This window comes from Corapipo altera, unplaced genomic scaffold (genome assembly GCF_003945725.1).
Source record: "Corapipo altera isolate COAL_440 unplaced genomic scaffold, ASM394572v1 48b, whole genome shotgun sequence".
Lineage (NCBI taxonomy): Eukaryota > Metazoa > Chordata > Aves > Passeriformes > Pipridae > Corapipo > Corapipo altera.
The window spans coordinates 13,310,518-13,334,753 of NW_020884884.1; the positions used below are offsets into that span (position 1 = coordinate 13,310,518).

Here is a 24,236-nt window from a genome sequence, read left to right on the forward strand (position 1 = left end):
AAAGGACAGTAAAAAGGCTGAAATACTAAGTATTAAGAGAGTCCATGAGGCCTTTAGTGAGGTAGGAATAAAATTTAAAAGTTGTGATCTACCCCACTTCCACAAATTCCTCAAGGATATTATTTTTTCTGTGTACTGCAGGTAATAACTAACATTGCCCTATGACAACACAAGCATCATCTTGAGATTTACAATATGAGATTATATCAACTTCATCTTTTTCTTCAGATCAGACACTCCAAAGAACGCTCTCCTGATAAGCAGCACTCAAAAATCTGTTCTATTTGTGTTATTCCATTTACTACAGGATCAGTAATAAATACTAAATAGTAAAACATTCTTAGAAAAAAAGTAGCCAGAAGAAACCTCAAGAAAGTATTCATTTTGTCCCCTGACTTAAAGGTATGGTTAATTATATATCAAACCTTGACAGGAAACCCTTCTGAAACATTTCTGACCTGAACCACTAGATTTAGAATAGAAAGTGGGGAAATCTTTAATTCTTGCTCAATTTAAGTGCAGCGAAAGCGTAGGGAAGCATTTTTTTTTTTAATCAAAGTTATTTTTCTGTGGCAAAAATGTACTTTAAAAAGCCTGGCAACATAGTGGCTTAGAACGGTTAAAACTTTTGAATGATGGGGGAAAAAAAAAAGCTTTCAAAGCATTTCCAAGACCGCAGTGTGCATGTCAAATAACATTTAAAAGGACAAGTTATGTAAACTGATTTAAAAATGCTGTTGCATAGTATTAAAAAAACACACTAACCAAGTCTGGTTTAAGTACTATGCCATATGTATTCTCTCAAAAGCTAGTAGAGCATCAAAATTATAAAATAAAGGCCTTTGTTACAGAGCTCTACTTGTCATGTCTAACAAGTCAAACATTACTGGAGCAGAAAAAACAAGTTCTTCAAAACAAACACCTGATAAAAGAATAACTCTCTGTTACGGGAAAGCTGCCTATTTATATGTTTGCACATTTAACTTTCTCAGTAAATAATGAAACCATCAAAACAAAAGGATACAATTAAACAAAAGTATTTTGAGTCATAATATGTAAATGTCACTAATAAGTATACAGATGCTTTTCCTTTCTTCTTTCAAATAGATAAATATAATCTTTGCCTTCTCTTTCAGAGCTACATGGTCACTACTACAGTTACTGCATTGATCAAGAAGTCAACATCATGAGGTATCTGCCATAGGCACTGAAATACAATGAGCACAATACACAAAAACCAACCCAGACCGAAAGCACCAGTGCTGAATTCAGTCTATCAGGCAAGTGTTTGTTCCTAATGGAACACTGGTGTTTTTATGCTAGATTATTCCAAGTTTATCTTACTTTTTCCATCTTTCAACTCTCTATACCTCTTCGAAACATCACATAAAAATGTATTTCTCAAAATTCGGAAAGGAAACAACAGCAATTCATTCCCAAATATTCAAATTGGGTAGTTAATATAGCTACACTGATAAAAGAAAGGATCAGGGGAAAAGAACAGACTGATAGATATCTTTCAGGTATCTTTCCCCATATAGCCGTCTTTCCCATAGTAATAAACAAACAAAACAAAACCAAAAAAAACCCCAACCCCAAAACAGGAACATTCTTCTCCAGAGTTCTTTACTTATTACTCCCCCCATCCCAAACCTTCTCATTATCAGACATCATGAAAAACAAGGCAAAATACTGAACCGGATATAAAAGGAAGATATTAGCAAAGATTGAATAAGCCAGTCCACCAGTTTTGAGCAATTATGAAAAAATAAATGACACTGAGGTGGTTAAAAAAAAAGGCAAAATGAAACACAGATCATTATAGGCAACCACCCTGATTTTGCTTTAAATACCTTCATTACAACTCTTGGAAGAATTTTGTCCTCAGTCTAAACTTGACCTCCTTATTAAATCTACAATCTAACTACTCTGATACATGAAACTGTTCAGTACCCTCACATATATAACCTGCTTGCATAGGTGGAAGACGTAAATTGAGGGAAGGCAGACTCATTCTAGCAGCTGAAGTATAAGGGACTGGAAAACAAACAAATACATGCCAGATTGTATGATCTCCTATGTCAGTAAATAATTGAGAGCTATGCAAACTAAAGAATGTATTAGATTATGACTAACATCAGGATACACACTTTTCAAATTTTAGGTGTTATCTTCTAAACAGAGCATAGACCATCAAAGTTATAAAGTATGAACATTAGAAACTACACAGCTGAAGATGTGACATTTTAATGTGCACTCATCTCAGGCTTAAAGGACTCACTATTTGAAAATAATTTTAACTTACACTCATCATTGTAAATGCTGCTGCTATTAACCCTGACAAAGAACAAAACACTGTACACCATTCCTTATCCTGTCAATCACCACTGTTCCCAGTCAAACACACTGAAATCACCTACCCATGGGTGAACTTCCAGTTACCACTCATCAAACCTGGAGACTCCCAGGATTTGTTAAATTTGAACTAGTGGCATGAACATCAAACTCTATTGTTTATTTACATGATTACCAGCTAAAAAGGCAGTCAGATCTACCAAAACATACTCTAATCAGAACTCAAATCTCTATTTTCCTTAAGGTATTAGAGTGAATTAAGAGAAAAAGAAACAATGCAGGTGCTATGACACATACGCAACTACAGCCAACTTTGAAAATATCTTTTAAATAGCATTCTTAAAATTGCTTATTTTCCCAACAGAAGTTTACAATATGATCTAGGTATGGGTTAAATTGAAGGAGTTTCTAAGAAAGGCCAGTTGTGTCCCATACTGTTCACTAATACAGGAGGTTATTTAACAGCAAATATTCCACCTGTCTTTTCTAGAGCATATCCTGTGAGGAACTGGAAAATTGTTCCAGTGTGTCTAATTGACCTACAAAGGGAAAGTGGATTGGACTCCAAATCTCAGCTTAGCTCTTGGCTTAAAAAGTTTTTAAAAAAGATCAGCCATGGCAATATAAAAATGGCAAAGGAAGCTGGGGAGAAACTGCTCATCTTTTTTAGGTGGTGTTCACTTCCCCTTGGCCTTCACATATAACCAAAGTCAGAAAATTAATTTTACTGTTTATTCAATAAAAAATGTTATGACTCTGTATACTTTAAAATATACCATACGTCTAACATCCTAATAGGTTATACCCACCACTCCCAAAATGATGTGGCATCACAGAAAAGTACCACACAAGCAGGAGTTAAATGCCTTTCTGCTCTTACAAAACGCACACTCTGTGGATCTCTGCTAGTTTGCACAGAACATTTATAATTCTCTAGGTACTCTAACATCTGTGAAACATTTTACAACTCAAACTATCAGCACACAAGGGTTTCGGTTGTTGTAAACACTGAATCAGCTGAACTACCAGAAACACTAAAGAGAATTTACTGTATAAAGGAAATGTATTACAGAAGCAGGTTACCACACTTCAGTAGCAATGGGCAAGTCACAGTAGGACAGTATGACTTACACCTGCTAAGTTCAGAAGGTCGTCCCTCAGCTCTACGAAATCCAAGTTAAATAACAACCTGCTTACACTAGTATTGCAAGACTGCAGTGAATGCCATCTGCACTACAGTGATGATCCAGACTGCAATGTCTGCAAATAAATCTATTTATATCACTACAATTAGGGTACAGTAACCAAATACACTCATTGATGTAGTGGTCTTTCACATTATTCATAGAAGGGGAAATGCTCAATACTGTATTAAAAGAAACAGGATAAACCTTGTAACTTACCTAATTACAGGATTCAGTATCATATATGCAAAATAACCCAGAAAATTTTTCCAGTATTAAAAAAAAAATAAATCTGAGTAGTCTACACAAAAATGTATCTGTTTACCTCCTTTTTGCACACATTACAAAGGTTCTAGGCTATTTTTCCTTGCTTCTTTTTTCAGTATAATAAAACTAGCAAATCAGAAGGTGGGAAAATGAACACATTGGGAGGTATTGTCATCAAATGAATATTTACTATATTTAAACAGAATAAGAGAGTCATTCACAAAATGCTTGACCAGTGCCAAAGTGAACATCATCATAGATTTCAATTCACTTCCTGTTCCCTCAGCAGGAGCTCCCACTTCTGCTCTTGAGATCTTACCAAATTCAGCAGAAGCAAAGAAGTGGTTTGACAGTCCCAACACTTCCACTAATAAATTTCAAAGTCTTTAAGTGTCTCTATAAAGGTTAAAACACCAACTGAAAAAAAAAGGCAAGAAAGACACTTTCAACAGTGTCTTTTTGAAAAGGTAAGTGGCGCAGGATTTTCAATGGGCTGGATTTTCTGACTTCATAATCACATTCTCCTCCAAATTTCATTTGCGGGTCATCTGAGAATTGTAACTATTGGAATTTCTAAACATTGATAAGGCTTTTCATTTTCTATACATCACATAAGAAATAACCCAATTTTGTTTCCCTATATCTCAAAGTTTAAAAGAGATAGCACAGCTTCTTTGCTAAAGTCAACTATACAGATTAAATGTTCCAAGTTAATAAGAAAGTACTAAGGTCCACAGCTTCAATATAAATTTTATATATATACATATATATTTATGTATGTATGTATACACTACATATGTATATTTATATGAATATAATATTAATGTTGTGAAACCTGCTGTCCAGAAATGCTAAACTGACTAGAAATTGTAAGCTGAAGCAGTCAGCTCTTGGTTTTAATAACATAAGAGTACAAAGTAATATATATTGCTTAAAAGTAATTTTCTCTGGACAATTTTCTAAACCTACACAAGAGCCACATGGTTCTTTAGGCCCTTGCATTTGAAATTAAATGCCTTAACATCATAAAACAACGTTCTTCCATGTTGCAATATTCATTCTGGGGAAAAAGAAATTAAAAACAAAAATCACCAAAAAAATCACAAATCCTCCCATCTCCCCAGCAATCTCACACTATTTTTGTTATTAAAACTTTCTTACTAGTTGTGAATCGGTGACCAACACTTTCCTAAAGCTTCAAGATTCAAATACAATTCTAGCTTGTATTTAACTAATTCATCTGTCATAGTTTCCCCATCAGTTACAGCAAAACAACCATCACTGTTAGTGGTTTCAGAGGAATAAAAGTTATACTCACTTTTGGTACTGTGCAAGAGAACCATAACTACACCACAGGTTTCATTTTTCCTTTATAAAACCTACACTAAAACTGATCACACAATGCGGGCAGGGTTTGTTCCTGTAATACTCTGTGAACATTTCATCTCAGACCACAAAGTCCAGAAGCCTCCTCAATAATAGGGACAAAACAGTCAAAAGGAGGAAAAAAAAAAAAAGTTTTTGAACTACCTGCCTCCTTCCTCCCACCTGCCAATGGGACTGTCATATCTGCCTTTCCTTGTTCTGCTTTTTGTTCCTTAAAGATGAGCATCTTATTTTGAATCATCACTTTTAGCTGGAACAAAAGTATTACATGTATGGTTTAAAAAAAAAGTAAAAATCCTGTGAATTGGACTAACCAGTTGAATACTCTGGTCTTCACTCTTGAGTGAAGTTTCCTTTACATACAAAGCAATGTCCTTTATATATCAGGTCGAAAGGTTTTGAAAATTTTTATCTTACCATTATACAGCTGAAGGTCAGTGATTGCAGCTGTACTTCTGGCATTTGCAGTACAGTAACAAAAAAAGCTGTATGATTTTATAGAAATGGTTCAAATAATTCAGCGGCTGGTTATGGGAAGGCAAAACACCTCCAAAAACATTAGCCTTCTCCATAAAAATCCATGTTGTATGAAAACTTTATATTCTATTGATACCATATTTAATTACAAAAGCAGAATTTGTGTGGATGGAATAAAGTGGTTTTTTCATTACTGACTCATCTTCGAAGCTATTGAGGCTTTTGAAACTGTACTGAATCAACCATCACACCCTGGAACGCTAAAGCTTACAGCTTGCCTGGGCTCAAGGACTATTTCTTATCCAGTGTAGGCATCACTGAAACTTATGGGGCTTTTTTGGGTGCATATATTAAGGCAAACACTGGTGGCAAGAGCAAAAATATTCCAAACACCTTTTCAGTTCATAGCATTAAATGTTAAAAATACATACTAATGACAGCTATTGTCCTTCCCTCTTTGCCCTGCCTCCTCCTCTTTGAATTCGGCAGGGAAGTACGGGAATTTGAGAACCTGATGATACAGGATAGCTGAACTTCAGTATATTTTAAACACCTTTTTTTCCACTACCATCATCAAAATTGTTCGCCCTAAACTAGTCAATGAGTTCAGTAATCCTGTCTGGTTCCCTACTTCAAACAATTTACCTGACTGCTCTAATCAGGAAAAATCTTGTTCCTATTAGGGCTCCCAGACTCCATGAGATACTTAAACATATTGTACAATGAGGCTGCAGAGAAACTTGTACGGGAATTAATACGCAACAGCAGAACGGACCTACTAAATTTAGGATTTCCAAATATTTCCCTCAAACTTGTAGACCATTTTGCAGACTCCAAGCATACTCATGTAACCCACATGCAACTTTCCCAAAGAAAAATTACTGTATCTTTTTGAAGCACAACGAACACCAGAAGTAATTTCCAACTCCAAACTGAAAATAGGGTAAATGAAGCAAAAATTTGGTATATTGCTACAGAGTCTGTAAAAAACCCATTCATATTAGAATGTGAACATAATGCTGATAAATGTTTTTCTTCCAAAACAGTTTGTGATCAGAAACGATAATAAATTACTGTGGAGTGATGCATCTTACTAATGGGGAAAATATATTTTTTTACATACACAGTATTATTTCTGCCAGTAATTAAAGACATAAAAGAGTAACCAGTAAGAAGTCAAAAAAATACTGCCCTATGAAATTATTTAATAGTTATTCTGTATCTACAATGAAAATAACTACACTACTATCCACAGCCATCGAAAAACATTTCATATTGATATTCAAAACTATCAGTAAGTCACCATGTATTTATGACTTCCTTTCAGATGTGCAAACTACGGACAGAACTATGGTTAGTTACCTTGTTTTATGGCATTCCTTCATTTCAGTGTTCTGAAATTTTACCAAAAGACTGAATTGAACTATAAGATTGCATATGCAACAGCTTTTGCTGTTATCTTGCAGTTGGGTAAAAGATTAATAAGTAAAACTACATTATTTATTCCAACATGTGCAATATTAAACATATACATGCTTTCTAAAAGAAAAGGACTATACAACTACATTTTAAATGCACTTAGGTCAAGTCATATGCAAGCTTATCAAATGCTGACTCTGCTACTGACCTAAATCACCCCACTAAGATATTTACCACATTTTTGGCTCTGGATTTATTCCTAAAAGCCTACAATTACTGTTTGATCACATTATGTAAGTATGGATGGTAACCTAACATTTTCAAAGGCTCCTGAGTGCCAATGGGGTTTAACATAAAAGTCGTTTAAATGCTTTGAAATCATTTATTATATTTAGACTTCCGGTGAAGGACACTCAGTTACAAGAACTATGTTTGCTTTGTTACCCAGGAAAGATTAAGAATTCCTTTTGGTTTTAACCCAATCGTGTTATTTTCAGGGCATCTCTAACTAGACAGGAGGCCTTCCCAGTAAATAAATCAAAACTCAACCTTCATAAAGAAAAAAATACATTAGACCGTATGATTCTATGATCAGAATTCAGGTGGGTTTATAACACTCTTAAGCTTTTCAATATTTGAAAGCATACCAAAACAACTTCAGCAAGAGAAATCCATGAGACTGTAATACTCTCTAGGTTGAAAATACTGATTGATTCCTGATTTCTATCAATGTAAAGTAATATTTTTCCATTTTCATGCTCCAAGGTGTAGTGAGAAATTTTAGCTATTTTTCTCACAAATCTCTTTCAGCCTTACTCATTCCAGTGTCATCCTCACTCCTCCTAATGACACATGAGAGGCAAAATAAAGTTTGAGTCCTTTCTTACTGCTTGTGCCCCAAAATGGAGTTTGATAGTACCTACCCACTGCAACAAAAAGTTGTTCTGTGCTTCCTCTGGAATTGAGTTCAAATGACTACTCACAGCTTGTACAGTCCCAACAACCCTGCCCTCTGCTCTCACCCACTCACCATTCAAATGTTGCTCCTGTAAGTAGCAAGTGACATACCGAGTGCAGATCATTCAGCATTCCCCATACACATCTTTTATTCATAAATCTCCCTTTATGTTTGCAGTAAGATTACATATAACTTGATTTGCAATCTCCTCTGCATTTTTCCCAACTTTATACTTTTGTAGCTGAACTCATTTGTACCTCTACTAGCCATAGTATTTTGTGGTCTATGTTGTATCATACTTTTCTTTTATCCAATTACTTTGGAAAGGAATTCCATTCTAGGATTTTGAACTATTCTAGTGCAGAACTCACTGATTTATTAAGAGCTGACAATTTTGCATAATGTCAACTTGATAAATTATTTTTCCAGTTTTGGGAGCTCTTCGTGTTCCTAAAGTACAAATAAATATTTTCTTATGACTGCTGTTCCAAGTTTAGGTTTAGTCAAATTGAAGTATTAATGAAAAATGTATTTATCTTACATTTCAGTCTCTCTGTGTCAGCTCTGAAATGCAAGATGCACATGGCTAGCACTTGCAAATAGTAACAAATCATGTTACTATTTGCTCAAAGAAACAAGTGGAAGTTTTTCTTTTTAAAATAAAACAGCATTAGCTATTAATTTTGTCATCTTAGCAGTGCAGCAGTACAAGAAAGTGTTATACAATAATCTGCCAAAACATAAATAAAACCTGTAAATCTCATTTCCTCTCAGCATCTAACTAATGAGAAATGCAACTAAACACTATGCATGCTAAATCACAAGGGGGTTAGTGAAGTGTTTAGGTCAACCATCAAATGTGTTATCAACAGCAGTAGGTCTTGTTTGGAAACAACTTTAACATAACCAAATCTGCTGAGCTAATCAGTGACCCACAAATCTAAAATCCCAAAGTTAACTAGCTTGATCGACATCAGTCCACTTTTGCACTTTAAACATGCAAGTTCTGTTAATTCATACAATTCATTCAAGAGAAGCCTTTCTGAACTACATAAAGCCCATCAGCAGTCTCTTTTAGGTAAATAAATTACCAGTATCTCTCAAACTTGTTAAACTTTACCCTCCAATATGCTAGTGATTCCCTCAACATCTAAAGTAAAATTGTAAAAAGCACTGGTGCTTACCATTCTATAATGTGTACCTTGTTCTGTCATAACTCAATTGCACATATGCAGTGAGATTTTTTTCTAGAGTTTTAAGCAGTATGTGGAGAAGTCTGCAGTGTCTAATGTAATGAGAGAGATCAAATTTTGTGCCTAGTCAGTTGACATTTTCCTTATAAATTTATAACTAAAGCCTTTATGCAAGTACAGCAGAACTAAATTTAATGGCTGGAGGACAGAGAAAATGAGGTCACCCAAAACTGTTAAGATTTTTTCCTTGACAAAAATAAAAATACCTAGGTTTTCTTTTCTACTTGTGAGGACTTAGAAGAAAAGGCAACAAGGAAACTAAAGGAATAACCAAGTTGTCAACATCCTTTACCCTCCCCCATTCCTATCTCCTTCAAAATTTTGCCACAGCCTAAATTTATTCTCCAGAGAAGATGTTTGTGGACAGCCTTTCTCATATTGTGTCTTGGAAACTCAGTCAGGAGCTCTTGTTCCACTGCCGTTCAGGTGAAAGACCCCTGAGTAAGACTGCAACTACTACAGAGGGCAGTGTGGACCACCTGTACGGGTGGCTCACTCTTCTCCACTAAATTTGCACTGGTCATCTCTCCAGAGGAAAGGATATGCCCTTCAGTGGCTGACACGTCAGAGAACAGCATCTTCTGGAAAGGGAGTCAGTCAGATGTAAAGCTGGGATGAGACCCCTTACTTAATGCATTGTGCCTTTCTCCTATTTCACACAGCAGACTTCCCAAGGCAATTGCATTTCAATTATCAGCATAAAAAGAATTCAGCATGCATGTTTTGTTTTAAAAGTTCAAGGGTTTTAAACATGTAGTGAAAAAAACCAATCCATCCAACTTCCTTCATCCCATGACAGGAGAAGGAAACCTTTACACAGACCGGTAGTTCGGCCTTTTCATGTTCAATGATCTAGATTAATGTAAATGCAAACTGTGATCTTCACAGTTGTCATTTACACAAAGTAGATTTTACTATTTTCTAAGTATTTAAAGTAGACAGCCTAGATTTATTTACATGAACAAAAACAAGGGTATCACAGCACTCACAGAAACCATTATATTAATCTCACAATCTTCCTATTTTGAAATAACATGGAGAAAGTGTGGGAACAAGCCTCAACTTCTTATTTTCCTCTAATAATGGAGACTGAAGGGATAAATCACAACCAGTACGCTTATTTCATTTAATTCAGACAGCAGGAAATCAGGGCCAAGTTAAATATTTCATTCGCATGCATGCAAATGGCAAAGGCTCTTTTGTTAGATCAGCTTTTTATGCATTTCTGAAGATAATCTTAGGCAAAGGCATGGTAAGCAAGCAGAGTGATCATTAACAGTAAGTAATACAAATGAGCCCCGAAACTTTACCTCGTCCTGAACTCTCATCCAAGCTATTCGTAACCTTCTCAGTACACAAGAACAACAAGCAAGTTTTAACCACCTAACCACCAGGACAGGCTGAAGCTGCAAACTGCAACTCTGTTGCTTCATTAACTACGTCAAATTAATGCTGAATCCTAAACAGAAGCAGGAGCTAAAATGAGTTTTAAAAATGAAGCAAGCAGCAGTATCAGCCTGTAGCTCTTCAGCCATCTCTAGTCTCCAAGTAAAATAAAAAAGAAAAATCAGTGTTTCCATGATTCTGCCTGACTTTAAGCTTATAATCATAAAACTCTGCAGCTTCTTCAGTTGCATCCTTTACTCAGGGAAGGCCTCTGCTGAAGGAGCTCACAGAATATTTTGTCACTCTCCATTTTTACTACTGCACCACAGCAGTCTAGGAAATTAAGTGACAAGTAACAGAAAAAAAAAGTGTCTTCAACTATTAAACTAATGAGTAGCAAATACGTAAATTATTAGTTTCATGTAAATTGTTTTCTTGCCCTCTTACTTCCCAATGCTTTTACCCCCTACAAACAGTAGACTGGCAGATGATAATTTTGGATTTTCAGCTCTCTAAGCATAATTTTTCTCCAGTCAATTTATGTAGATGATTTCACTCTGTTTTGGGAAGATAAAATGCTATCTACACCCTTTCAAAGAAAATGTTTACACTTGACTAATACAGCTAGAATCAAAGTGATTTAAAAACATCTGCAGCTTTCTCTAGATGGTACAAATTGAACTGTTCAGTCTTTTGTGGTAAGGGTAATACCACATTTAGGGTTTGCTACATATTGTGCTCCACGATTTTAGCAGAAATAGTGGTTTCTGAACAACATCCATAGGTAAACAGCTGAAAATAAACACTAATTCAGGCCATCTGTCCAGCTGGCTAGTAGAAGACACTTATCTTTCATGTCATTGTTGCAACCATGACAACCTAAGGATATAGGCAAGACTGATTTTGGGGAGAAAGATAACATCCAGGTGTATACTTTGAACAAGCAGATTAGCTTCCCCATATACTAAAGAAATGCCTGTGCCTCCAAAAGCTCTACTTTTTCCAAGTTAAGTAGTCAGCTGTGCTACTAAAAATGTAACACCTACCTTCAAAATTTGTCCTGCATAATGATAAGGGACAAAAAATCTAAGCAGAGGAAACTAAAGCACTGTTGATTAACCAGTTAACAATCAAGCCCAAGATGAGGATCCTGCACACCATTTCCCCTGCCCTCTTGTGTAGCTGCCTCCATGGACCCAAAGCATATGAGTCCTTGAAGCTTCCGTTTGTTTCAAAATCTTACTATGTAGCCTTAAAAGGAGTATAAATCCATTTGGACCATAAATTGATTTAAATATTTATTGGTTGTTTAGTGGCCTTAGACAGTCCCCAAAAATAATAATTAAATAAAAAAACCACTGTATCTATAATTTTAAGATATTCATACCAGCAAAAATACTATTAGAATATTTAGTCAAAGTCATGTCCAGAAAGAAAATGTTTTTTTTACAGCTGTTTTCATCCTGAAAATTAATGAACACGTATGAGCATTCTTCTGTGCTACAGCAAGTCATTACCTACAAACCCATCTACATGAGTGATGCAGAAGTCAAGTCAGGTTTTATAATTCTGTATCAAAAGTTACAAAGAAACTGAAGGGGTGTGCATATATAAAAAAAAATTCACACACAAAATTTCAACATTTCCAATCATAATATTAAGACTCCTAACAAGCACTTCTATATACAAGTTTGGAACAAACACCTTGCTAATAGAAGTCAGAAACCCACCACTAAATCAGTAAACTGAAATAATAAGGACAGAAAGAATGCTAATAAGAAAGCAGCTAAATCACTTTGTCTCAATGCCATCTAGAAGTGTGCTGGGAATCTGATCCAAAGGGGGAAAGAAACCAACCAACTAGGCAAAAAAACAAGAACCAAAAAAAAATAAACAAAAAAATCCAAACCAAACAAAAACCACAAAAAAACTTCCCACAAACATTGCAACAATATCTGAAAGCTGTAGACTTGAATTTCTCAAAGCCCTGGTCCAGATCTGTTTAGTTTGGGTTTCCAACTACAGCAGTTTCAAAAGCAATCAGTACTTACTGTTGTCTGAATTTCGGCAGCACTTTAGCTCAGGTAACTGAATTCTATCCTGTAATGCTAGAGTTGTTATATCACTAAGTGATGGAATTTTCAGTATTTTATTTTACTTTGAAAGAATGACATAATGCATCACTTTACTATACAATAATATATATCACGGTGGCTTTGTTTTTACCTTGTGAATCTGTCTTTGCAAGTCACTTGAGCAGAACAGGAAGTGTTAATTATTACCAGAAAGATTTCTGGTCTTTCCTGAATTAGTCACACGAGAACATTAATAGTCAAAGGAGAGACTGCATCACAGAATAATGGATAATAATGGGGTCCTATCTTCATCAACAGAGTGCTGCAAAACCACCTGAGACTCGCAGATGTGTAATGCAGGCGGTGCTTGCTCTTCTAATTGCATAGCAACTCTTCTGATTGAAAGAGACTTCCTCCACCCACCACAGACACTTCCTTCTGGATGAACAACCCAGGAAACAACGTGTCAATGGGTCAATATTGTCCCAGATCAAGTTTTGATTTAAAACAAACATCTGTTTCTAAAAGAAAAGCCATAAATATTCCTTGCTAAACAGTCTTTCATTTAAGGCTCCTAAAGCACTGTGGAATTCAATGAGGAGGGACATACTATTCACTAATGAAAACATGCAAAGGGAAAAGCATGGACTGACTGTCTCACAGTATATCAGCAGCAGAAATAATAATAAACCCTACCCAAACTTAAATGCCAAGAAGGGGACTTCTAAAAAAAGGAACCCAGATCTTTCTGAGTTTATAGTCTCTAAAGTCTTGTAACAGATGTAAAATGTATTAAAAAAAAAAAATCAGCATTAGAGCACAATGTCTAAACACTTGGAATCGTGGTACTCAAGAGAAAGTTAAAACAGAAATGCATTCAGTGTTCAAAATAAAACTAATGCCAACAAAACTACAGTCAAAGTAAAAGAAGACTATATAGTGACATTCAACACTATATACAGTGGCATTCTAACAGCTAACTAATTCTGGAAAAGAATTATATCTAAAATAGGTACGTTAGAAGTAGAATCATAGAATCATAGAATCGATTGGGTTGGAAAAGACCTCCAAGATCATCAAGTCCAACCCTTGGTCCAAATCCAGTCCATTTACTAGATCATGGCACTCAGTGCCACGTCCAATCTGCGTTTAAAAATCTCCAGGGATGGTGAATCCACCACCTCTCTGGGCAGCCCATTCCAATGCCTGATAAGTATCACAACACTCCATGTATTTGACAATGCCAGGAGTTATGAGTAGCAGAGTTACTCCACTTTCTTAAACAAAGCGAGTCAACTCTCTCCATCTTAATTATTATTTCCAAGGCAAGTTTAATTTCAATTACTTTTCCAAGAAGTATTAATTCCAAAGTCTCAATGCCAAGAAAAATATATTTCAAGTGTTCAAATATTATTGTTAATTGCTTTCTTTCGAAAGCTCAAAAATGAATTTACACCTAGGGAAGTTACTGTGTATATACGGAATAATTCTCAAAGCCCTTTATGAGTTATAGCACAGGTGATGGTTCATCCACACATCTACGTAAAAAATGGAAAAACCCCTAAGATTTCAGCTGCTTCAAAGTACTACTGTATTTTAAACTTTCTAAAATTCTGAGCATTCTCAAAAGTTAAATTATGATGTTTTCCATATAATGTTTTCCCTGTTAAAAAATGAGTAATTATACTAACATGCTTGCAAATTAAAATTGGAGAGAACCTTCCTTATGGAAACGTACTATATGAAAAATGCTTTCACTCCTTCATAGAAGTACACAGTCAAAAGTTTATTCTAAAAATAGAAATTAATAGATTTTAAATTGATTAACATGTTAAAAATTCAGGGGAACACTTGAAACCTATCTGCATGACTAAGCAAGCATTTGTTAACACATGGACAATTTTGGAAACCATTAGTGTCCATTAGTTCACTGAAGGAGATTACTAAAAAAAGGTAACACAAGGCCATTAAACAATGAACAAGCATTACTGCATCTGACACTAATGCCTCTTCTTGCAAACTGGTGTCAGCAATACCCGACCTAAAACTCACCTTGCTTCAGCTAAAAAATGCACTTCACTGAGTAATGCTGGATACTTGCTAAAGAAAAATTTCAAAGATAGTTAATTGATTTATCAAAAAACTAGATTCCTTAATATTTACATTATCTTGGACCAAAATAGGATCCAATCAACAGTTAGAGGACAATACAATTTCCAGTACTGAGGGACTCTCGCTAAATGACAGCATTTTGCCTGCTCTATATATGCAACTTCCTCTGAGACACCTCTAAACATATAATTAGAGATAAAAATGCTGCTGTTATGGTGCCAGAGTTGATCTCAGTAACAGTCACATTGTGAGGGACGGTTGTGTTTTAGCAATTAAGTCAATGAGGACATGACTTTGGATTCTGCTTTTCTAAGGGCGCAATTAGGAGGTTATCATGAAACCACCCTGCTTTTCGTTCTTTTAAATGCTGCTTCAAATCTAGTATTGTGCTCCTTTCTCCTCCCCCTTCCTCAGGTGTTTAGGATTTAAATAGGACTTTCAACTTTAATAGTACATTCAACCACGGAGAAGTTAAATATATACATTACTAAGACAGGCCCTCAAATTAACAATTCACCCAACATTAGACACTACATAGTCTAAAGAGCCAAACACTAAAGACAGTAATCAACAACCAACCTCCTTTTCTCTGTTTGTCTGACTGCTTATTAAAATTATTTTAGGGAAACTAGTTTTTATCTCCATTCAAAATTTTTCATTACTCCCAGTTAGCCTCTAATTTACACCAAATAAAGACTGGAAATCCAACACTAGCCAAAGTACATTTATTAAAGGACATAACACCAATGAAAGTCATACTAGAAATAAATTCCCTTAAAACACTAATGAAATAAAAATATTACAATATTTAGAAACTGAAATGTATCTTCCTCCCATTGACTTCCATTGTTCAAGTTCAGAGCGTGCATACGGTGGCCAGATTAAACAGCCAGAATTGAACAGGGCACCCACAATTCTTTCATAAATAATGCAGAGCAGCATTCTCTGCCGCAGAGAAGACTCCAGACGACAGATTAAATGTAAAAATCCATCAACAATTTTCTAATACAACTTCTCTATACAGGCAACTACTGCACTTACTGCAATGCAACTAGTGAGATGCTATAAACAAATTCAACACACAACTGCAAATGTCTTCCTTCTCCAACTTACGGAATACTGTAACTCTTCAATTAATATTTTCTTGAGTACAGGTAAAGAATAACTCAGAGTTAATAGACCTAGGTATTACAATACAGTGTCTGACTGTGAAGTTACAAGATCTCAAAAAGAAGTGTCAAAAAAAAGTTTAAATCCCACACTCCTTAAGCATATAAAATTCCCACCAATTCAAATAAAAGATCCATCTCTACTATAAAAATAAAAAATAGTATTACATTAAAATCTTAAAGTAGAAGATAATGGTTGGGCATTTTTTCAGAACCTAAAAATATCAACCCAGTACTTCTGTACTTTCATGTCATCTCCACAGACTGAAACCATTGTGGTCATTCACACAAACATTTCATTTTCAGAGCGTTATTCCAAATCATTTGTTATTCATTGCATATAGTGTCCTCAACAGTATTTTCTTATGTGGCCTTCTCAGTGTCCTGAGAAGATGTCATTTTAATATCTGCAGCTATTCTGACCTAAGTTTCTTCACAGATCTATCATCGAGAGAAGTCGATTCACGCTGCAGCCACAGCCTGATTTTCAATTCTTCTTCCAAAACTGGAGAAGGGACTCCATACTAGTGATTCCTGTTTGTACTAAATAGACAGGAAAGATTTTTCCCATTTGAGTCAGAAAATGAGGGAAAAAAAAAAAAGGGAGAAAAGATCAATGTAATTTAAATGCCTAAAGTGTATATGAAGTTCATCTTAACCCAAATAAGGGTTTCAATCAAGATCAAATACTTTCCAGCAACATTCACAAGACATTTTTGATAACACTGGAAGTACAATGTTAATTAAGTCAGTCAAGGTTGCATACTTGAGGAGATACAGGAACACAGTGACATTTTTAACTTCAAAGAATACAAGCAATATTTGTCTGAGAAAGTATATCACATTCATAATTTTTACCAACTGGCTCTAAAGAAAGTCTGTGTCTATTTATATGCACTAACTCCTAATTTAAAAAAAATAAATTAAAATCCAGCAGTGGCATAGCATGTTAGCAAAACATTCAAGTCAAACCCAGACATTTCCAATAAATATATCCATCAAGGATCATTCCCTCCAGTTAATGTTTTGCATCACTGATTTCAAAACCTTAAAAGAAATACTGGGTCACAAGGCTTCCACCAGTTTGAGACTCCAACAGCTCTCCAACATGCAGCAACAACATTAACATCAAATTTCCAAAGAAGTGGTAAATTGTTTAAAATTTATGCAATTAAAATCAGCAGCAGTATTTCCCTAAAACTAATATCTATTTTATAACCTCTAACAGACTGGGCTTACCCTTAGAAACTTTTGAGAACCCAAAGCATCTTCAACGAAATGAAGACACATACAAAAAATATCTATAGCATCACATGACAGTTGAACATTTTACTAGTTAGCATTAAGGCAGATATTTCATAGCACTAACTGTGGAATAATCATCAGCACTGCCTAAATCATAATACCTTTGACGAATCACAGTTTACAGAAGACATGAAGAAGGAACTGTTTCAAAGGAAGATAGAAAGAAACTTGGAAGGTGACCTAGACACAGTAACTTTGAACTCTTCCAAGCTTCAAAAAGCAGGACACAATCTACTTCTTATTTGTTCCACTTGTAAGAACAGCAGCTATGGCAATGAATTTCATTCTGACTGATAAGGAAGTGCTAGATACATCAGTCTATAATTAGCACAGCACCCATTTACGATTAGAAAATTTTTATGAAACTTTTTATACAAAAATTTTGAATAAATTCACGGTTTAAGCAAGAGGGGGTTTTCCTCAAATTCCAACTGCACTGAATAAGTTAACAGACATTTTTAATCAAGGAGGCCTATTTTTGGATCTTCTTAAATAAAACATCCTCATACATCACCTCTTTGAATTTATTCACTCCTCAGAATTATCGCACAGCAAGAATAAAGGAAAAAAAATTACTTTTTTTCCCCCATAAACAGAATGGTTAAATTATACTTGCTGCAGGACTTCAGAAGGCTCAAGAGCACATACGGATTCACCAATTCATTATGCAAATTTATTGAAAAATAGGTAAGACCTACTAAGCTATAAATCTATAAAACAGAGGACGACCTTATGTCCGACTGCCAGAAGCAAAGGAGGTATACCAAGATAAGCATCACTGCATGCTTGCTCTGCCCTTATGCTGATTCCCTCAGCATCACTTATCACCCAAATCAGAAACAGGGCTGGATGTATCTTTGGTCTGATCCAGAACAGCTGGTTTTCATTAAATAACAAAATCTCCTTTCTGTTTTGTCTATTCTATTAGTACTGCAAAAGAAAGCATTGTTTTCACATTCCTAGAAAAGAGCTTATTACAGTTAAAGTATTAAATCCAGTTCATCTGCTTTTACTTCGAGTGCCAATAACCCCCATTTCACAAGGTAAGCTTCTGCAGCAAATGGAAAACTTAGCAAAAACGAAGTACCTTGCAACTGTGGATGCAAGAGGCAATTGCTCACTGTACAAAAAAAGGTGAAAAAAATTTCTGTCTTTTGATTTCAGTTGAGATGCTCTTCTACTTATATTATGACTGAGGGAAATCCCAATTTATCATTCCTTATTCTGCATATTCTTGTTCAAGCAGGGAACATGACAATGCTCAATTCCTCACCACCACTCTCTCCCCAGACAGAAGCTTCTCCATGTCTCATAATTCTCAATATCTTCTAAAATTAAGATCCAAGCAAGTAATTTCAGTCCCCTTATCATCCTCTGCAGCACTTCATAGGAAAGCTTGTAAATAAATCAATTTCTCATCAGACTCTTTGTTTCTGTCAGTTAAATAATTTTTCACTTCTATTTGTGCAACGCACTAGTAGATGTATTATTACCGCAGTTAATGCTGGCTTTAACTATAAACTGCTTTAAGTTCTTTTACCCAAGGATTTGACAGAGTATTAAATAAGTTCATGTATAACATAAAAAAATACAACATTCAAGTATTTTTAGTCTTGACCTAAGAGTGAAATAGAGCACAAGGACCACAGCAGACAAATTCCAACCAACCGCAGTTTCCTATGAGAGATGGCCTATAAACATTTGTAATTAATAAATGCAAACAAGCTTTTATCTTACTCACAAAAAATTGTTAGGTCTTGTATAAGGTAAAAAGAACTACCCTTCCTAGAACACAAGCGTCATTAATTTATTGATTTAAATCAATTTATTATTTTAGATGGAACAACTGACATTTCTGGTCATCAATAACTGCAGAGAAACCTTGTCCTCAGACAGCTCTACCCACACACAGCTAACCCAAAGCACCTTATGGGTTTCTCACTGCTCACTATTACTCAAAGACCTCAGTAATAAACTATAACCTATTTGGTAGCGCATATGTTGTCTCACATAAACTGACAAATTCATTGCTTATTTCAGCATCTGATCCAATGTGCCAGGCAGTCAAAGCCTGGCTAAGGAACTGCATGACACAAGCCCAGTGAAAACTAATTCTCAGAGGGAAAGATACATATTTTAATAGTTCACTCAAGTGTCATTTAGGAACATCTATGTGAGCTTGCAACAGTGGTAAAAGCAAAATTAGGTTTAGGAAGATATTATGCATTCACAATGAGATTAGTCAGTATTCATTAAAAGGACCGTCACTGAGAGTTCATATGGAATGAACAGATCTACTCACCAAAAATAAGGAAAGAAAAGACTAGTCAGAGAAGAGGCTTCTAAATGGCATATATATAATCACTGTTTGTTTAGAAGCTAAAAGCAAGCTTTGGTGATATACAGTCACAAACTAATCATGCTTATGTCAAAAATGATTCACTGTTTGATCAAATGTTTAATTTTAGCAAACAAAATTGAGAAAAGAGCCAGATTGGCATGGCAAGGGCCTGATGATACATAAGTAACTGGAAAATCCAGATTCAGAAATGAACTCTGAATTGGGCCTGCACAGAATGCTTGGGGCACAATGTCTCATCACACATATGATGAATGCAACGTCAGAGAAAGGCGGAACAAGTGGTAATCCTGCAAAACCCCTGCTGGCCATGTCCTCAAATATTGCCATCAGTTTTAGCTGACTAAAGTACCTTTTAGTTGCCAGAACTAAGATGAGATGAAACTAATCACACTGTGTTTTCAATCAACTTCCTGCTGGCTGCCACCATTTCAAGAATGGAATTCATTTGTTTTATGTCCATTAACATATTTCCTTCTTTTCTGGTCCTAAGGCACTGAATGCAATGGTATAGTATCAGTCTGGACAATAAGAAAGATAAGCAGCATTCACTACAATACAAGTAGAACTGTAAAAGTATTACCCTCTCCGAAATACTCCTTTCACAGAATACGCTTCTACCAGACAAGGAATATTTTCGCTTTTATGAATATAACTATTTAACAGTAACAGCCCCAGCCCTCCAAAGAGCTACACACAAGTGAAATTTTCACAGAGTCCTTTAAAAGCCAAAGGGAAATTGCCAACATGCAGGTCATTAAAGAATCATACCTCATCTCTAATAAGCAAAAAGGCTTAACTGGAATATAATATGTACAGCAATATTTTAATGCATTTATAAAATCTTCAACTCCAAGTTAATATACACCCTAAAGGCAAACAGGTTTCTGAAATCCAGTGGTCTAAGAAAGAACACAACATTACATGACTGTATGGCTCTATGATTCTCTGGTCTGTTAATCGGGAAAATAGGACAGAATTTTTTGCAGATCATAAAAACGAGAATTTAAGCACAGCATAAACTCTAGATGAAGTAACTTAAAAGTTTGCATACTACATCCTTTCCAATATTTTTATACTAAGATTATTCCAATAAAAAGCGAGATAGTTACAACTGACTGAAGTTTAAGATATAAAAAAAGGAAGAAATTGGAGCAAAATATTTCCAAACAGTAAGTTGTGTGAATTTTTCATAAATAACATGAATACTGATGTGGTTTCCCAGTTGAGATTATCTGGGTAACTGAAATTATTTTATAAAGTATAAAGATTATCTCAGTACTCCATCTGAACTTTACTTGAGCAGAAATTACAGACTGGACAGTCTAAAATGAAGGGCAAGTCTGCTGGTCTAAGGATGGATTTCATGATCTTCAACAAAAGGTAAGCAAACGTTAGCCGTTGACCTTAAGCAGATGTTTCAGAAGTCCTTAGCAGTCTCACTCAAATCTCTTCTTTCAGCTGTTCATTTTTCAGTCTCTTAGATCTTGAAACATCAAGAGTTTAGTAGTTTTCCAGTCTCTAGAGGTTCTTGAAACCTACAGGATCTGAATTTCTAATATAAACCCAAGTCTTTCAAAAGAAGAAACCCCTCCAACTTCAATGCAACAGTACATACTAGTCTGCTCCTGTCATCTCTTTGCATGCCACCACTATCGACATGCGTCTCAGGAGCTACTTCTATCCCTGTTCGCCAACAGGCAAGCTTTAGCACAAAAACCCACACTTCACTTTCATTTTAATGCTTCTTTCAGTATTTTCCTAATGTTTCCTATCTTTGTGGCTTACTGAAGAAAGCATGCATCTTACTACAAACAGTCCTGGCTAAGCATCACATAAAATCAACTTTTAAAAACAGGCATCGTCTTTTACGCTTGATAAAATCTAGTCCTTATTGTTTCACCCACAGACACAGAGTTGTTCTGCTGCCTACATGGCTTGGGCTCACTCAAGAAGAACTATGAAAAGATTCTCAACCACTGGACTGATGGGGACCAGGAACTATAAAGAAATACTACTCCTCTACATTACTTTATTTACAAATTTAATGGAAACTACTACATTAATTTACAAGTTTCAGAACTTTTCATAGCTTTAAATGTTGTTCCAAAACATGAGTTGACAGACATAAAGATGACACGAAAGTCACAAATAAGATGCTGTCTTAAGACACGTTGCTGGTAATAACCCTAGCTGACAACTAGAGCAGAATTTCAACTTCAGATGAATATCAGTCTTTTTGTTATCATGACTTACTTTCTCCAGAAAGCTGGTATAAAACTGTAACCTCCCAAGAACTCCTGACAATGCAACTTCATGAGAAGGGCATGTCTGCACTGATTTACCAGAGGATCTATTCAAGCACTAGCAAGGCCTAGGTAAATAAGGTCACGTAGACACTTGAGTTTCTTCAGGACTGAGAAGTACAACCAACTCTGGAAGCTGACAGCACAGTTTGGGGGGTTGTTTGTTTTTTTTAAAGTGAAAAAACAGATATGCAGTTTGTCACTGTGTATTGAAATGTATCTGGCAGATACTTAAAGAGACTGAAAAACAGATTATTCATTGTATCAGTGGAAAAAGTGAGGGTTTTTTCCACAGTGCTATCTTTCAAAATCATAATTCAAATAAACAACACTGTCTGGATGACATTCTGAAGGGGGGGGGGGGAAAGGGGAGGGCAAAAAAACCCCATTTGGATATCTCCTTGAGGGAAACATGTTTAAAAAAGAAAAAAATAAAACAGCTTTGAAGGCAATGGGTTTTCTTGAGAGTCTCCTGTCACCATTAAGCAGATCCTTGAACACAAAGCACCAGATTTTTTTCTCATTATCACAATACGTTGAACTAGCCAAGAAGTTCAGCCCAAAGAAAAAGTTCACTTTCAACTTTCTACAACTCTCCCATCAATATCACGTTGCAAAAGTCAGTACACTACATTAGAGATAGCAGAAACTGCTTTCCACTACATTACAGTAAATATCAGGCCCAAATATGGAGGCCTAACAAAACAAAAACAAACAAAATAGTTTACCGTATATTTATAATCTGTCTTGCAAGATCACTCCCAACAGGGCCATGGCATTTGTTGCAGTTCAGGCTTCTGTCATAACTCAAAAATGGGATTTCATTTAAAATCTTGCCACTTCAATAAACCAACCAAATGTACAGTGACATCGCTAAATCACTCTTATTGCACCTCTTTTCTCTCAGCCTCCACTTCCCCAGAGTACCTTAAACTGCACAACATAAATCCCAAGAAGGTACAATCATAGACAAGTGTAAATCTCAGGTGGGCCCTCAAAAGTCTATTTAGTCACGTATTCTTTGAATTTTCCATAAATAAGAACATTAGGGACTAATGTTTGTGTGATAGACACTAAAGATATATTATGATCATATCTGCCAGTATACCATCTCCCATGATATATCTGATTCAAAAAAAGAAACCAAACCACTAATGGAAACATCTTCAACAGACACGACCCTAGAGGTGGTAGGTTAGCAAGGAACAGGTTTACTCCTTTTTTTCACCTTAGGCAAAAAGGAATGACCCCTACTTCCTTCTTCCTAAAAAGGGATCAGTCAACAGCTATCAAGGACCTTATCTACAATGAACCTCGTCTCCTTCATAAGGTGGAGAAAGAAGTATGTTTTTATCCTTAGCCTTTTCCCTTTATTAGCTACGCTGCCCTGAGCGAACTGCAGGGAGAGCTGCCCGTCCCCAGGCGCAGGGCAGGGATGTGTCAGGGACACCCGGCAGAGCAGCCAGGGGCCCGCATTACTCATCTGCGCCTGTGAGGAGCCGCAGGCAGGCCCCGGAGCGCAGCCTGCAGACCCAGAGGAGGGGCGGCCGCTCCAGGAAACCTGCGTGCCTGGGGGAGCGCCCGGGCCTCCCCCGCCGGGCTGCCGGGAAGGCCGCGGTGCCCGGGTGGCGGGGGGGCCGCGGGCGGCCCGGGCACCCCCTCCGCCCCCGGGGACAGAGCAGCCACCGCCCCCCGGGGCACCCGCTGCCTCCGAGAGCAGAGCCGCCACCCCGGCCCGGGCCCCCCGGGACGCAGCAGCCACAGGCAGGGGGGGCAGACACCCCTGCTCCGGGGGGAGGGGGGACAAGCCCTGCGGCCCACCCGGCACGGGCGTGCGGCCGCCCCCGCCCGGGGGCGATCTGTGCCCTCGGCCCCCGCCACAGGCCCGAGTGCGGGGCTACGACCGGCCGAGGCCCCCCTCCCGCCTCGCCCTCCGCCCGGCCGCCCGCCCCCCTCCGTCCGTCCCTGCCCGCCCAGCCCAGCCCCGGGCCCGGCTCACCCCCAGAAGCCGCAGGGGCAGCGCGGGGGCAGGCTGGGCGCCTTGCTGCGCTCGCTGCCGGCGTCTCCCATGGCGGGACCGGGGCGCGGGGCGGCGGCGGGCGGGGGGCGCGCGGCTCCCGGCCGGGATTCCAGGCCGGTCAGCTGGAGCCGGGCGGCACCACTGGGGAGGCGGCGGAGGGGAGGGCGCGGGGGGGCCCGGCCGCGCCCTGCCGGCGGGGCGCGCC

General features: G+C 37.1%; 1 protein-coding gene across 2 annotated transcripts in view; it reads right to left on the reverse strand.

Annotated features, from left to right (window-relative positions):
- Nucleotides 1–24,236, reverse strand: part of ZFAND3 (zinc finger AN1-type containing 3) — a 136,758-nt gene that overhangs the window by 111,666 nt on the left and 856 nt on the right. Inside the window, exon 1 of one of the 2 annotated variants that reach the window (XM_027641726.1) lies at nucleotides 24,011–24,168. The exons of the other annotated variant lie outside the window; for it this stretch is intronic. Within the exon in view, the coding sequence (XP_027497527.1) occupies nucleotides 24,011–24,081 (71 nt within the window). The 5' untranslated portion in view covers nucleotides 24,082–24,168. Of the gene's footprint in view, nucleotides 1–24,010; nucleotides 24,169–24,236 lie in introns of those variants that run through there. 2 annotated transcript variants of the gene reach the window in all.